The sequence below is a fragment of the Hyperolius riggenbachi genome, chromosome 10 (assembly GCF_040937935.1).
Source record: "Hyperolius riggenbachi isolate aHypRig1 chromosome 10, aHypRig1.pri, whole genome shotgun sequence".
NCBI classification, from domain to species: Eukaryota; Metazoa; Chordata; class Amphibia; order Anura; family Hyperoliidae; genus Hyperolius; species Hyperolius riggenbachi.
In genome coordinates, this window is record NC_090655.1 from 50,202,300 (window position 1) to 50,219,992 (window position 17,693).

Sequence of the window (17,693 nt, forward strand, 5' to 3'; positions counted from 1 at the left end):
CCGTAAAAACTGTAATGCCCCCACCAAAGTTTATATTCCCTTCTCTCATAGCTTCCCCGGGGCCATGAAGTCCATTTGCAAGAACTCATGTAACAAATGTGGCCACCGTGCTCAGTCACCATAACTGCATGTCCACAATAACTCTCCTCAGCCACACCCACAACAACACCTGATATGCAAGGGCAGCCCCTGTATCAGAAGGATACGGATATGGAGGATATGTAAGGAGGTGGCCCCCCACAGGAGATAGTTATGCCTCTGCTCTTTACAATATTGTGGGGGAAGGGGGGTCTTCAGGGTATGAAAAATGCTTTCCAGCTTCAATCATGACGTTATACTTGTTTCACTTTTCCAGGTTTTGAGCCATCTCCGAACATTGTCTACAGCTCAGGACTGCAGTCTGATACCATCCCCTGGGATTTCAACTTCAATGTGCGGCACATGCCCCACGTGAAGGTTGTGGGAGGGAGTGTCACTTACCAGTCCACGACCACTGACCTTGTCATCTTCAAAAATGGCACCCACTGCTGGCCTAAAGATTGTCCATCCAGCTATTCAGGTTCTAGCTTGGATGTTCCTCTCTCTGATCCTAGAAAAGGGATGTACAAGCTGGAAGTCATTTTGGAACTCGACAAGAGAGAGAGGAAGCTGCGGAGAGATGTATGTGTGGCAGTTCTCACAGGTACAGTATAACCTGTCCACACCGCTAGTCACACACATGCCACAAAGAATTCAAGACGCAAAATATGTTGTTTTATCATTCAGACGACACTGGTCCTCTCTATTATCATTAGTTTTCTAACATCTAAAAATAAGAAATATATCACTTTAAATTTTACCGACTACCCAGAAAGCTCATGGTGAACCAGAACACCTAGGAGTGTGTAAGGAGCTACAAAGGACCAAAAAGCCCTCCTATTAAAATGTTGCACAAAACAAAAGTTTGCCTTCATAAAACTGAAGGTATTTGTGATAATTCAGGTTGGAGTGAGCATATGTCTCCTACGATGCATCACTGCTAATTATGTAAATCACCCTTTGTTGTCCCTGTAAGGCGGCTAACCACACCTCCAGAACCGCTGGAATGGAGGTGTGGTTAGCTTATAGGGACAACAAAGGATGATTTGCATATTCAGCAGTAATGCATTGAGGGAGACATCATATGCTCATTCCAACCTGAATTATCACAAATACCTTCTGTTTTAAGAAGGAAAACTTTTGTTTTGTGTATCAGTTGAAATGATTAGAATAAAAGTTTAGAGGCAAAGAAACACACTTTCAGTAGAAAAATACATATATGTGCATAGATATGTACATCGGTCCTGAAAGAGGGACAAATGAGGAAGAAAGAGGGACAGAGGGATTTTCTTCCCAAAGAGGGACTGCCCCCCCCAAAAAACGGACAGTTGGGAACTATGCATTCGGTAGACAAAATGAGTGTGGGGGCTTCAATGTTTCCATGTCACTGTTGCTCAGAAGCATCCAGTAGGTAGAAGCACATAAGGGTCGGCACAAGATAGTGGCACGGCTGCCTGTTGAGGGAGCTGTATATTCCTGTGCCTCCCTCCAGACGTCACCCAGTATATCCAGCATAAATAGAAAACAGAACCCGGGCACCAGGAACTGCAAAACACACCAACTTTATTCCATCCTCAACAAATACAGACACAAAGGTAATGTGTACGGCCTAACAGGCGTTTTGTGAGCAACTCTCGCTTCCTCAGAGACCAACATCAGTCAGTAAAAGACATTGAATACATTTGCTGGTATAAATAGCTAAGAGGACAAGGGACCCACCACCTAGACACCATCCCACTACAAAGCGGCCGCCGCAAAGCGAGCGCCACCTCGAGGCACCCAGCTCACACTATTGGTCAGGCTCGGATTTACATCACAGGAACCTATAGGCACAGATGTCCTGGCACCCTAGACTTCTCCCTCCATGAACCTACAGACCACTTACCAATCTGCACCGCAAGTGTGCTGGCTGGGTCAGCTGTCACATCTCCCTTACATCTCCCTTACTTCCCTTGTCATAGGAAGCTAGAGGCTGTGAATTATCTGGAAATAATATAAAGCCTGAGTGAATTATGGACTTGCAATAATATTTGACACAGTGGATGAGCGCTGCAATTTTTAGGAATTCTAACCTCTCATTTACACTCAGTTTAGGACCCTGCATAATGAAGGAGGGAGGGAGGTAATTTGGGTGGGGAGTGAGCGCCTTTTCCTCATCAGGCGCCTGTAGGCGCATGCCTACAGTGCCTTATGGTAAAGCGAGAGTTGCTCATGAAACAGCTGTTAGACCGTACACCCTGCCTTCGTAATGTATTTGTTGAGTATGGAATAAAGTCGGAGTGTTTTGCAGTTTCAGGTGCCCGGATTCTGTTTTCTATTTATGCTGCATCTGGTTAGCACACTGTTCCATTGGCACATCATTAAAAGTCCTGCTCCTGAATCTCTTCCCCAATCCTTCTTATTTGATTACATTAAATTCATGATAGCAATATGAAGTTAGATATATTGTATCTTCATGATGAACGCAAATTCTGGTTTCAGTTCAATAAAACTGCAATGCAGCCTTAATCATATTAACTATCCATTGATCGCTCCACAACTTCTGTATAATAATTCTAATTTAATCCTTTTCATTTCATTTGCGGCATAATCCACTTTCTTTTATCTTTGTAGTCCTGGCATGAGCTCCTGGAAACAGTAAGATGTCAGAGAGGAACATTAAACACTTATTAAAGTAGGAAATTCTGCGGCCTGCTAGCGATTTCCCCTGGAAAGAGATTGAGAATAAGACATGAAGTGTTAAACTGTTCCAATGTGATTTATCTTTTTCTTTTCTTAAAGAGCAGTTCCAGTAAAAAAGACAGAGCCTGCCATGGAAGGCTCAGTCTTAATGCTGCATGTTTGTTGGGTCTTAGTGTTAAATACTTACCTGATCCAACGTATTTGGGACACAGGCTATTCCCCAACCCCCTCTCTGGGGAAGGTAGTTGCGGTCATGCTTCTGCTGAATTCCGCCCCCAGCTCAGCAGCAGCTACCAATTAGGCTGATGGGCACGGCCAGAGCCTCTGCAGAAATTTTTTTTAAAACCCGCCATGGCTGCAAATCTACGGGTGGGGGTACCGCTTCACCTGCCTGGAGTAATTATGGCCAATCGGGTAAGTATTATGTCCTGAGACTCTCCCCTCCCCCTGCCCCCAGTCCTATATCTTTAAGATATAGCCTGTCTTAACATAAAAATGTGTCTCCAGACGATGCACATTGTCAGTTCAGGACTCACAAAGGAAAGGTTCTGACATCAGTCTGTATAATTTACAGAGTTAAAGGAGGCCTCACAGTCAAGCAAAGAACAACTATTATTAAACTCTCCCAGGCTCTTGGATCACATCCTGTTCACTGGGTGACCAGCAGGAAATATTCAGGAGCTGTGGCCTGTCAGTGAGGCAGCATTTTCTGCTCTGTGGTTGACTAGCAGACCTGCATTGCTGTACAATATGCTGTTTAATCAGTAAGGGCCTGACTTACTCTGGCTCCCTTTGTGCACAGTGAGTAGGCCGGTCAGAAAGGCAGAGCACTTCCCCTGCCCAACAATTTCTGTTCCCGGCTGCCAAAGTGGTACTTAATTATACTGCTCTCAGCTAAGAAATTCAACTTTTTTTAAAGGTGGAGAACTGTTTGAAATTACCTTTTAAGTACAGTAATAGTTACTGAAATGTTGATGTTCAGAGTTTAATCCCACTTAAAGTGCTGAAAAAGCCTCCCTACACAGAAAAAATCTAATGTTTGTCCTGAACTGAGAACAAGTTAAATATAAAGTCTTTGTAGCAGCATGAATCGCCGATTATAATACCTCCACCAGCCAGTGTACTCTCCTCGATCAGGCAAACCTAGGCTAAGCTTATTAGCCTTTTATTTCCCAGCTGACAAGTCCTCTCAGGGGAAAAAGCAAAATCCGGGTGTGGATCACTTAGCTCACCTGAGCTCCTGTCTCAAGAAACAAAATGCCAGAGAGGATTACAGTTGCAATGCACAAGAGAGAAATCTGGGACACACATACCACTTTCCCAGACTCTCTCTTTCTGCAACTGCCACGGGTATTATATATAGAAAAATGGTGCACTGTGTAAGAATAGATATATAATAGATTTTACTGTACATATAGTTATATGGTAATATATGTAGTATTAAGGTTTTATATGCATTAATATGGCATTATATGTAGTATTATGTCATATAGGTATAGTTATATGAAGTAAATATGTGATATGATGGTGTTATATGTAAAAATATGATAATATATGTCATGTCTTCTGTTGCTCAGCATCCAAATCCAGTGATGACATCATTATGGAGTCCAGTGTGTTCCTTCAGTGTGACATAAATTGCATTGGTGATGATGGCAAGCTCTGTTGGCACAGCGTGAATAGTGATATTACCGAGTGTGGAAGCCCGGGCCAGAAGTCCCTCTCTACAGAGGTGACAGTTACCCCGGAGACATTAGGGGAATGGAGCTGCAATGTTATGGTTAGAGAGAGGAAGCTCATCAGCACTAGTGTGACACTGGGTGAGTTTCCTTCAATGAAAAGATGGGTTTGTGTGACAAATAAAATAGTGATGGTCATGTCTAGAACACATGGAGAAGTATGTGACTTGTTTGATCAGCTGCTAGATTGGCAAAGCACATGATCATGACTAGCAAATCAGAGACTTACATGTGTATCACCTGACCAAACTGATCACATGCTTCTCCATGAGTTCTCCTAGATAGGACCATCACTAATGCAGAACAATAAACATGAACACTATGCAATGCAGGTTGTCATGCGTTTATACACCAACACACAGCACCTGCATTGCTCTCCACTGCACTGCTAGTCCCATTCATTGTGACAGTGAATGGGACTACACAGTGTGAAGAAAAATGCATGCAGCATTATCTTACTGTAGTGCACTGCTGCAGTTCTCAGTGTGAACCGGCCTCAAGAGACTAAGCTGACCAATGGCCTGAACAATGAAGAACTATACTGATCACTGAGTGCCTAAGCCGACACTAGCAATCAGCATTACTAGATTTATCTAGTGAGGTATGAAACAGTACTAGTATGGAGGTCAGGTGACTCCCAGTAAAACTTTGATTGGACGCCCCCCCCCCCCTTTCCTTTTGTCAGGGATGTCCAACTTTAGCCCATGTCAGTGTTTAGGATGGAGTGCAGAGGTAGCCACCGCATCGGGGCCAGAGGGGCCCCGAAGGGCCCTCCCTCAACTACAGTATTAGCTCTCTATTGGTCCTGTGCTCATAATAATCACTTCTATAGATACTTTGAATAGTGGTAATCATTAAAGGGAACCTTAACTGAGAGGGATAAGAATGTTTCCTTTTAAACAATACCAGTTGCCTGGCAGTTCTGCTGATCTCTTTGGCTGCAGTGGTAGGTGAATCACATACCTGAAACAAGCATGCAGCTAATCCAGTCTGACTTCAGTCAGAGCACCTGATCTGCATGCTTGTTGAGGAGCTGTGGCTAAAAGTATTAGAGACACAGGATCAGCAGGAGGGTCAGGCAACTGGTATTATTTTAAAAGGAAAAATCCATATCCTTCTCAGTTTAGGTTCCCTTTAACAAACTGTACCCCATCCCCTTGTTGCACCTCTGACACTGTAGTTGCCATTGGCAGGTTTTGGTGCGCCGTATTAATTGTTATGTATAGAGTGCTTGGGGGGCCCCATGTAAAACTTGCACCAGGGCCCATAGCTCCTTAGCTACGCCACTGAATTGAGGAATGGATAAATATGTTCTACTTGATGAGCCACGCCTTTCCTCATTCAGTCCTATCAATGTATTTGAGCTGTGCAAAAAAATGTGTAAAGGCCTCCAGCTGTTGAGGACTGGAGTTGGATATCCTTACCCTAAAATGCTGATATCATTCCTTACCCTTACCAAGGATTGCCGGTGGTCATTGACAAAAGTGAAAGTAAAATGTGCACGCATTATTTCTTCTGTTTGTTGTTCAGTACATGGGAGTAATAAACAAGGGTTGGGAGGCTCTATTGGCCAAATAGTAAATTACACCCCAACTCATCAAATTCCATAAAAATACATAATATCCCCATTAAAATTATCCCCTTACCTCCCCCACTCTCCCATAGTTAACAAAATAATTTTGTATATAAAAAATACATCAATAGTTACCTTAGGGTTTTTTTTATATGTATGTCATGAGGGTATATTACTGTTACATTTGCAAATAAGGGCTTGTAATAAGTGACGGATGCAAAACTGAAAAAATACACCTTTATTTCCAAATAAAATATTGTCACCATACATTGTACAAGGGACGTAATTTAAACGTTGTAATAACCGGGACAAATGGACAAATAAAATGTGTGGCTTTTATCCACAGTAGCATGTTTTATTTTAAAACTATAATAGCCAAAAACTGACAAATAATGATTTATTTTCCATTTTTTCTCTTATTATTTCTGTTAAAATGCATTTAGAATAAAATAATTCTTAACAAAATGAAGCACCCAAAGAAAGCCTAACTGGTGGCGAAAAAGACATAGATCATTTCGTTGTGATAAGTAGTGATACAGTTATTGGTGAATGAAAGGGTGGAGCGCTGAAATGTGATAATTGCTCTGATCCATAAGGGGAAGAACTCCTTAATGGTGAGCTAGTTAATAGGAAAATTGTATTTTTTTTTAAACATTAGGTAGTACAGTCATGTCAGAACATATTGACGGCTTCTAAAACTTTACTCACTATGATTGTATTTAGGTGTAGCGCACATAGGAAGGATTTATTGTTTTTGGTCCAAAATAAACTGCGTTTATTAAAGAAAGTTCTCAGTGTGAGAGCTGCATATGATTGATCACTGTTACTCAAAGGTTTTATATATTTATTGCCTGTTGTCCAGCCCTTATGGATCTCTCCTCTTTCTATCTGCAGAGCTGAAGCCGACAATCCTCCTGGATACATCTAACAACCTCTTCTGGATAATAGTTGGGGTTGGATCCTTCCTGCTTCTTGTCATTGTGATGGCCGTCACCATCAGCATCGCACATTGTCGCCGGGTGGTAAGTAGTGGGAAAATACAATTTCTTCATCTGACATCAATCTGTTATTATTATTGTGGATGCAGTACCAACCTATTACTCAATGCTGCACCACACAAAAAAAAAGTGCAGCCTAGTTTGCTGGATTTCCCCTGATCTACTGTCTAATCATGCTCAGTGTAGTTCACAGCAGCTTCACAGCAATGCATAAAGGGAAATGTTTCTGCTGAGCCCATATCTCCACAAACCTGAGATTCTGAGCCTTAAAAAGAACCAGAGAGGAATAAAATAACGTATTTATACATACCTGGGGCTTCCCCCAGCCCCATAAGCTTGGATCGTTCCCACACCGCTGTCCTCCGCTGCCTCTGTCCGCTGGTACCATGTCCCGTAATTTCGGCCAGTCGACGAAAGCGCAGTGCGCTCCCTCCATACTGCGCAGGTGCATGCGTCCAGAGCCGGAGGGAGCCCCTGTGCATACAGAAGACTAGCCACGTCCGGCGGAAGTGACGGGACCCGGTACCAGCGATAGAGGCAGCGGAGGATGGCAGCGTGAGAGCGATCCAGGCTTATGGGGCTGGAAGAAGCCCCAGGTATGTATAACATCTTTTATTCATTTTTAGAATACATTCGTCTCTGGTTCCCTTTAATGAGAAATTGTAACCAAGAATTGAACTTAATTCTAATCAGTAGCTGATTTCCTATGGGAAATCTATTCCTTTTCTCAAACGGATCATCAGGACGCTCTGTATGGCTGATTTTGTGATGAAACCCCTTCCACAGTGTGATGTCAGAGCCTCACAACTCTGAGGTCATGACATCACACTGTGGGAGTCTTGTTGCATTGTGGGAAATAACAGCTGTTTCCAACTGCCAAAAAAGCAAGTAGTATCTCCTTCCAGCGACATCACCTGCCAGCAGTAAAAATGTCACCATTTGATAAATGTCAGAATGTACATCAGGGAGAGGAAAGATTTTACAATGGGCAAACACTGACTAAATCATTTATATATAATTATTGTAAAAATTAAGCACTTTTTTTATTACATAATTTTCACTGGAGTTTCCTCTTTAAAGGTTATCAGAGACAACTATTATTGCAGCATTTATACTTACCTCGGCCTTCCGCCAGCCCCATGAGGTGCGTGAGCTCCCTTGCCATCCTCTCCAGCCGCTCCATTGTTTTAATCTTACTGGTAATCTGCCCAGTCGTGCACTTCTGTGCATGCGTGGCCTTGCCGTGCACAACCCCGCCACGTACCCACCCATGCTGCACAGAAGAGAGCGGCAGGCCATATTACTGGGGGAGGATTACAACACACCGGAGTGACCGGAAAGCACCTCATGAGGCTGGAGGAAGCCCCAGGTAAGTATAAATACCCCCGTAATAGTCGTCTCAGGTTTCCTCTAATCTTCTATAACATTAATTCCAAGATGGCTGCTGTGTGTCTGCCATTTATTCCGTCCCACACTCGCAACATAGACATTGAAGCTAGGTACACACGATGAGATTTTGTGGCAGATTTACTGTCAGATCGATTATTGCCAGCTCGTCCGATCTGATTTCCGATCATTTTCTGATCGATTTTCCGTTCGCCCCTATGTATAATCGATAAGAAATTGATTCGAAAAAGCAGATCGAACATGTTGGAAATAACCAATCTGACAGTAAATCTGCCACAAAATCTCATTGTGTGTACCTAGCATAGCATGATGGGAAAATTTCACATCACTGCCACTAGTATCATTTTGAGCCTACAGTCAACATGGACCAATTATTCTTGATATCAATCCAAAATAAAATGTGATTTTCTTGGTGGGGGGGTTTGGGGTGTGTCGATGACCAAAAGATGCTAAAAAAGGGGGGGCTAAAAATATTTAACTGGGGTTAAAATTCTGGAAAAGTGTGTGGAGCTTACAACAGCCAATCAAATGTCAGTCATTAGTTTTAAATGGGAAATTTTAAATTGCAGCCGTTCAATTCACAGGGTGACTGGAGTCACAATTGGACAAAATCAGACTGGACCAATCAAATTTCTCAATTGGTCGAGGAGTGCAATTTGAATGTTCCAATCGTGCAATGTGATTGGCCCAATTGGAATGGTCCAATCATGCAGTCCCTGTGTCTAAAAACTTTGCCTTCAATGCAGAGAGAAGTAAAAGTTTGTACTGCTCTGCTAATCTCAGCTAATCTGCAAATGTAATCATTGCTAGCTAGAAGCGAGTGAGTTAGGGGGTCTGTAAAAGCATTTTGACCACACTTGTTAAGGTTGTTGTAGCCATTCATTTGGTGCCCAGTTTTGCAGGTATGATACAAGAAAGAACTGTGAATTATAGGTTGGACATGCATGTTGTACTATCATTTGTTATGGACTATCCTTAGTTCACACTAAGGGCCTGTTTCCACTACACGCAGAATGGATGCAGAATGGATGCAGAAAATTTGACTCCAATGAACGCCTATGGGCCTGTTTCCACTAAACGCGATTTTTCTGATGCACATTTTCCCATAGGCATTCATTGGAGTCCGTTTTTCTGCATCCATTCTGCATCCAATCTGCGTGTAGTGGAAACGGGCCCTAAGACTTTTCAAAAGGGAGTCTGAAGGGGGCAAAAAAACCAAAAAAATAAATACCAAAGGAGAGGGAATGCTCTGGGTCCTAAAGAGCCATCCCGATCTCCTCACGATCCTCCCGTTCCCCTGCAGTCCCCGCCCTAACAGTCTATGGCCCATGGGTCATTGACTGATCTTTTCCACGTTGAGCTGACTTCGGGAGTCTTCAGAAGCACGCTGGCTCCCGAAGATGGGTTGCTCCTTTCTGTGGATGCACGAGCGCCCTCTCTCGCGCGCTCACATGTGCGCAGTACAGAGCCGCCCCGCAGTGGAAGATTCAAATGGAGGCGCCTGCGGCGGAATAAGAACACCGTGAGGAGAATGGGAAGGCTCTATAGGACCCAGAACCTTCCCTCTCCTTAGGTAAGTATTTGTGTTTTTTTTTTTTTTTCCCCTTCAGACTTGCTTGTTTTATATATTTCGAATGAGTTGTAGGATCCAATCACATGTTAAAATATGTTCAGCTTTGTTGAGCCCAAAAGATCCCTACTTTTTGTATCCGTTTGCATGTTGTTGACTTGAAGTCTTCCAGCTTCGCCTGATTTGTAGCAATTCTCTTTGCAGCGCCGGGCCCAGAAGAGGGCAGTGTTGTTACAGAACATTAACCAGCAGAGGAGGTGCAAATGTAATGGGTAAGTGTGCAAAGATATAAAGGGTTGTCATGCAGACATCTCACCTGTGTATCTGATAGGATGGTAAGCTTGCGGTCAGGGCAGTTTCTAGGCTAAATTGCACCCAGGGCAAGGTGTAAAAATTGCTCCCCCCACCCCTGTAGACTCACAAACCCATACTCTTTAGGGACAGTCACACAGCCACAGGTCACAAGCAGATCTGCCTACTTACTAGTGACCAGCCCTCATCCAGGAGAAAGCAGGGACCAGGAAAACACACAGGCGAAGAGAGCCTGTAAACCCGACTCCTCCATGGGCACAGCGCACTGACAGCCTGCAGTACCGCTACAGGACATCAGGTGTCATCACGCGGTGGTCTTGACGTCGGATGCAGGCAGCCTAGGAGGAGTCAAGGAAGGTGATCGCGCTGGGAGACTTCTTCCATTTGGCTGCACCACGTGTCACCATCTCCCTAGACATTATGTCCTTCTGCCTGCGCCCCCCTTCTTCTACTTGCTGATCTGAGCCCAGGGCGGTCGCCCTGCTTGCACTGCCCAAGAAACGGCCCTGCTTGCGGTGACAGAGCCAAGAGACAGATACAATAATCTTCTAAGGGGCTGCATATTTGCATCTAGGGTAACAGAGCATGGGGGAGCATGTCCTGAGCATGCTGTGGCAGAGCCAGGACATAGGTCTGTCCATCCAGCATGGTAGTGCATGACCCGAGCCTGCTGTGGCAAAGCTAGGAGATAGGTATGTCCATGCAGCATGGTAGAGCATGACCTGCTGTGGCAGAGCCAGGAGATAGGTATGTCCATCCAGCATGGTAGAGCATGACCTTCTGTGGCAGAGCCAGGAGATAGGTATATCCATCCAGCATGGTAGAGCATGACCTGCTGTGGCAGAGCCAGGAGATAGGTATGTCCATCCAGAATGGTAGAGCATGACCTGCTGTGGCAGAGCCAGGAGATAGGTATATCCATCCAGCATGGGAGAACATGACCTGAGCCTGCTGTGGCAGAGCCAGGAGATAGGTCTGTCCATCCAGCATGGGAGAGCATAACCTGAGCCTGCTGTGGCAGAGCCAAGAGATAGGCAATTAGGCATGCCCATCCAGCATGGGAGAGCATGACCTGAGTCTGCTGTGGCAGAGCCAGAAGATAGGTATCTCCATCCTGCATGGGGAGCATGACTTGAATGGCTGTGGCATAACCAGGAGTTAGATACAGCAGCAGTGGGTAGCTAGGTAGCTGCTCCCCAGTATAGGTTAGATAGGTAGCTGCCCCCCAGTATAGGTTAGATAGGTAGCTGCCCCCCAGTATAGGTTAGATAGGTAGCTGCTCCCCAGTATAGGTTAGGTAAGTAGGTGCTGTGCCCCCCCCCCCATAATGGAGGGGGGAGTCAGCCGCGGGGAGGGCAGCCCGACCTCTCCCTCCCTTCCTCTCCTCGGGCCGCCCTCCGTGCTCCCCCCTCCGACTGCAGAGCTAGCGCAGGGAAGCGCTGTAGCCTGTAAATAGTCCGTAACTAGACTCCTGCAATATACTGGTCATCTTTACATTATTATAATACATTAGTGACAATGTTTCCATCTCTCACAGGTTTTCACCAATGCGACTAAAGGAAACCGTCTGAGGATGTTTCATGTCCCACAAGTAGAAATAATGATGTATGTGCAGATCACCCAACTGTCCAGCAGTGCAGCTCTCCTCGAGGTCGGAGGATATGGCCTCCTCCACCCCTGTTACTACTATGTAGGCTGTCATGCCGAATATCGCTCAGTTAATCTCCTGTTGCCATAGAACTGCTCAGTATTAATCTGCTAATCCTGTGGAGTATGAATAGATGATCAGCATAATAATGTGATTCATCATTCTGTTATTCTCCTGCTGCATATACTGTAAATAGCAGCTCCAGGCCAGAAATGTATGTAAGTATCACTGTACGGTACCAGAAACATAAAAGCCTACACATTCAAAGAAAATAGACTTTTCCCTTGCTGAAGAATCGCTCCTGAGCTCTTGATAATCTTCCACCTCCTGTCATGTCATGTGACCCCCTGGAAAATATGGCCAGATGTGATACAGCCATCGTCACTCTTCAAAATTGGACTGTTGACATTCAAATCCCTACACAATTTGAGTCCTGGATACATGAAGAACTTGCTGAAACTTCACAACACCTCCCACAACCTCAGATCAGCAGGATCCATGAACTTGGTCACTCCCAGAGTACACCTCAAAACCTGTGGAGCCAGAGCTTCCTGTTATGTTGCCCCTACCCTTTGGAATTCCCTACCACACCCAGTAAAGACAGCCCCTTCCCTGGAGTTACTCAAATCCAGACAGAAAAGCCACTTGTTTACCCTGGCATTTGTGGACTTGTAGAATTCTTCCTCTATGCCAAAATTTACCAATCAACCAGTTACTGAGCCATGCTTATGCCCTTTGAGTCCTACAGGATAAAAGTGCTTTACAAACGTTGTTTATTGTTGTAGTTGTTGTCACACATTCTCTACTTAACACCCCCCCCCCCCCATTTAGTTACATTAACCATTTCAGCCCGCAGGAATTTTTCACCTTATGGACATGAGGAATTTTCACCTGTCAGCGCTCCTCCCATTTATTCCCCAATAACTTTATCACTACTTATCACGACGAAATGATCTATACATTGTTTTTTTTCTGCCACCAATTAGGCTTTCTTTGGGTGGTACATTATGCTAAGAATTATTTTATTCTAAGTGCATTATGATGGGCATAATAAGAAAAACATTGAAAAAAATCATTATTTTTCAATTTTCAGCCATTATAGTTTTAAAATAATTAATTCTACCATAATTAAAATCCACACATTTTATTTGGCCATTTGTCCTGGTTATTGCAACGTTAAAATTATATCCCTAGTATGATGTATAGTGACAATATTTTATTGGGAAATAAAGGTGCATTTTTTTCAGTTTTACATTCATCACTAATTTTTAGCCCATTATTTAATAATTATATGCCCTCTTGTCATAGATACTATTTTTTTTGTTTCCCCTAAAGTCAGTTGGTGTAATTTAATATTTGGCCACAAGATGTCCCCGCTGAGCAAAAATCCTAATAGCATACTTTCTAAGCTACATAGGATACAAAAATATGTTGTCACATTGTAACTAAGGAAGTGACACAGGAAACCTGCGATCACAGTGCCGGTGGGAAGATTATGAATGGGAACATTTTTCCCATTCATAAATTTAACGATCGGGCGGCGGAAGCTGGCGGAAATCACGGCGGGAGATAGTGCAGGAGATGCGGCGGCTCTATGTAAGAATAAACACTGTTTTTGAACAAAAACAGTGTTTATTCTTGGCGGACATGTCCGGATTTGTCCCCTGCAGCCAATCCCCCCTGCTCCCAGCAGCAGTGCAATCACAGGCATTTGCCCGCACAATCGTCTGCAAACCCCCCAACCTGCAAGGATGTGACTAGCATGTCCCTGCGGCTCTAGCAGCTGCCGCTGCGGAAGTGAAGCTCACTTCCGTGCAGCATAAATGGTTCAGTTATGGGGTCTCCTTTAGGAATGATGTCACAGGAGCCCTAGTGGCTGACCGCACTTAGCCTTCTAAACGGTGCCAGCGCACAGATCGTGCGAACTCTGGTCGCAGTCAATGCACAGGAACCGTTAAGAATTAGCCGCAGACAACTCAGAAGGGAGCCTGTGAGACACGGGTAATTACAACTTCACCCACTGGTTCAGAGTAAACTGCCACCACCGCGGTTACCATGGGACCGTGGAGCCCACTAACTGACTGACTAGTCCTGCGAATAAAACGGTTAAACACACGGTATTCTGTCTAGCCAACAACAAACAAACAGTAGCGTATCTTCAGAGACCCGGGATCAGTTCTGTGTGTGCTGATAAGCAGGGTAGCGGACAGTGAATGACTTGGAGAAAGTCGTTTATTCACACAATATAAATAATTAATATATACAGACAATTATTAAAATCAACAATTATTAAAACAGTAATAGCCAGTATAAAAAATAAAAGAAGGGAGAAAAATACTTAGTTCCTGGAAAGATGTCCTTTTTGTGGGAAAAACAGAGTTCTGGGTTTCAATCAAAGTTCAGAGTTCAGACCAGGTGGATGCCAGCATATCCTCAAGCTGGCACCGATGAGTTCAAGATGTTTTCAGGGTGGAGGACACTGAGTTTGGGTCCTCTGCCATTCTTATGCCCCTGATTCAGTAGGAGGGAGTGAGGGCGGGGAGCCACACACCCCCTTAGAAGATGAGATGAGCCCTCCCCTTGTCCTGGGGACTAGAAATCATATCTACCCACATATGGGCTCTATCTCACAGAACCGTACAGGTCAGGGCAGATTTATTAACATTTTCAGGTCTGTCTCGATTTACCCAGCGCCCTGATACCAGACATGAGGGGTGGGACCCCTGTGGTATCATCAGGGCACTTTCAAACTGCCTAACTGGCAGTCCTTACCTCAGAATGTTCTGAAACTTCCTCAGAACCAGCACCGGGGCTCATGCTACACTTCCCCCACGTTTGGTGAAGCTGCCATCTCAGGAACCCCAGAAATATGACAGATCTGGGAAGTTATGGATATGCTATGAGACTCAGGTTATTCCCAGGCAAAGGCTCTTTGAAGTTTGGTGCAGCCAGCTAGGTGTCACCTCCTCTGCTGGGAGGGAGCCAGCGGGTCTGGTTTTCCCCCAACTAGATTGCTTCTGCCATGGTGCTTGTCACCTTATACCTGATGGATGGGCCATCAGCACAGCTTGAAGCCAGGGACTCTCCGGGGCAGATTAGGCTCAGGCTCATTAGCATATCAAAAGAGCCATCCAGCATTTGGGCTGGTGCTCTCTCTCTGCTGAGAAAAGACTGCAGACCTCCTACACAATCAACCCAGATTCTATCGATCTGAAGCGCAATCGATGCAGGGAATCGAGTGCGATCGCTTTTTCTTCACGGGCGGTTACAGGACGCGCCTGCGGCCCCGCAACCGTCCGTGACACATGAGTTTTATTATTCTTCCCCTTCTGAATCATCGCAACTTGGAGGAGAGGGTAAATCTGGGTCTGGCAAGCTGATCCCTGAATTACCCGCATGCGGGGCTTTGACTATAGCATTACTGCTACAGACGCCCCAAGCTTCGGCACCCAAGCCCTGCTTTGCAAAAATAAGCCTTTTCACAAAAGATTTACTTTTTCATGACCTTTTGATTCAATACATATTTTGAATAACTTTCACAGTGAACATTTCAACTAAGCAAACATGCCCACTTTCCCTCATTTCGATCCTCTATCATTTGCCATGAGAAACTCATCGAAGCGCAGGATGAGGATGGTCAGATCCATCTGGATTTGAGATGCTGCTAGCCAGTGGAGTGGCAATAAGAGATGTAGAGGTTGCGATCACACTGGGGCCCCTAGACGTGAGGGGCCCTTCCAGTGTCGGACTGGGAGGTGAAAAACTGAGGAAATCCACCTGCTGGCCAAGCAGCAGTAACCCTGTGTTATCACTCCTAATAGAAACCTGCAGCAGGTCTTCACTGTGAGCAGCAACACCTGATTACTGCTGCTTGGCCAGCAAGTGGATTTCCTCAGCTTTTCCAGCTCCCAGCCCGACACTGGGCCCTTCTCCAGTTATTACTTCTTCATTGGTGCTGTAGTGGTAACGATTACCTCTACATGTGCTTTGAGTGGCGGTAATCATTAATCAATGAATTCCTTTTCCCGTTCTTACACCTTGGAAAACTGGTTCTGATGGTCTCTATCATGCAATTATTATACATACGGTGCCAGGGTGGGCAGTGTAAATTTGTCCTGGGGCCCATAGTGCTGTAGCAACACCACTGCTACTAGCTGTCCCTCTGCCACCCAGTGACAGGTTTATTACTTGTGGTCACACGAGATATTATTACTCTCTCCCATCACTGTTAACAAGAGCCCAAGCAGCTCGGGGTGACCCAAAACTACTGGGAAAGTATCGGGGACTACAAGAGACTGAAAAGCCCTCCTACTAAACAGCAATGCTTGGTGTAGTTTGCCTTCTTAAAACAGAAGAAAAGACTTCTTTGCACCTATTGGAGTTGATGTCACTTGTTAGAAATGCAGACATCAAACCAACAAACGTTGATTCTGGTGATACCTTTAATGACCTGGTACATGGTTTATTGCAAGCTTTCGAAACGTTAAGTTTCTTCTTCAGGCATTATACAGAACTGGATCAGAACCGTACTTAAAGGTATCACCGGAATCTACGTTTGTTGGTTTGATGTCTGCATTTCTGCTCCTCGACTAACACCGGACCGCACTTCACTTGTCACTTGTTAGGTGTTCTAAGGCAGCAGCTGAATTTGACACAGCTTAGATCTGTTGCTACACGTGTGGCAGCTTCATGTTCGCTGGACTGGAAGCAGATTCTTGTGCAAACTGCACTGGCGTATAGCACAATCCATGTGTCTGCAAAGGTTGCAGGGAGTTGTAGTTTTTGAGGATGAAGCTACATCATAAGCCCGAGACAAAGGTCCCAGATCCGGCACCATTCATTCTCATAGAGGAGGCTACACAATAACATAGGGCTTGATTCATTAAGCTGTATTGCTAAAGCAAAGCACCTTATGTGAAGGAGCGGCCACTATGCATGCTTTACATAGCAGCGCTCGCTGCTATATATGGAGTGTGCCTTCCTTACATAGGAGCGTGCCTTCCTTACATAGAAGCATTCCTTCCTACACATAGTTACTATGTATAGGAAGGCATGCTATCTAGGGAAGGCACGCTACTAAGGAAGGCACACTCCATATATAGCAGCGAGCGCTGCTATGTAAGGCATGCATAGTGGCCGCTCCTTCACATTAAGGTGCTCTGCTTCAGCAATGCAGCTTAATGAATTAAGCCCATAGGGCCATGTGTAATGTTGGGTCATTATTATATTTTGTGTCTGAAGTCCTATCCACGTTCACCTTCTTGTATCCTGTACATAAATAAACGATGATTTAAAATGGACCCTCTTCAGTGTATGTCATCATTATCAGCAGAGGTGACACAATCCAGTTGTGGTTACAATAAATTCAGCAACATATGTGATGTTTCCAGGGAATCAATATCCACGTTCCATGTACTGCTGCAAATTAATAGGACATCAGATAGACTCCTGCTGGCTGCCTATTTTACACAGGCCTGCTGCCTCTGCCTTCCTTGCTTTACTGAACCGTGTTTGTCTTCCTGTGCCTGCCTCCCTGCCTGCCTCTGCCCTCCCTGCTTTACTCAACCCCGCCTGTCTTCCTCTGCCTACCTGCTTCTGACTTCCTTGCTTTACTGGACCTTGTCTGTCTTCTTGTGCCAGCCTGCCTACCTCTGCCTTCCTTGCTTTACTCGATCCTGCCTCTCTT

The 17,693-nt window shown here is 44.8% G+C and overlaps 1 protein-coding gene across 2 annotated transcripts in view; it reads left to right on the top strand.

The window, feature by feature from the left end:
• The window catches only part of LOC137533821 (T-cell surface glycoprotein CD4-like), a 49,836-nt gene extending 36,790 nt beyond the window's left edge, over positions 1 to 13,046 (top strand). For both annotated transcript variants that reach the window (XM_068255074.1, XM_068255075.1), the window contains exons 6-10: positions 356 to 682; positions 4,338 to 4,580; positions 6,967 to 7,094; positions 10,252 to 10,319; positions 11,897 to 13,046. In XM_068255074.1, coding sequence (XP_068111175.1) covers positions 356 to 682; positions 4,338 to 4,580; positions 6,967 to 7,094; positions 10,252 to 10,319; positions 11,897 to 11,930 — 800 coding nt within the window. In that variant the 3' untranslated portion in view covers positions 11,931 to 13,046. The remainder of the gene's footprint in view (positions 1 to 355; positions 683 to 4,337; positions 4,581 to 6,966; positions 7,095 to 10,251; positions 10,320 to 11,896) is intronic.
• Positions 13,047 to 17,693: the final 4,647 nt, after the last annotated feature.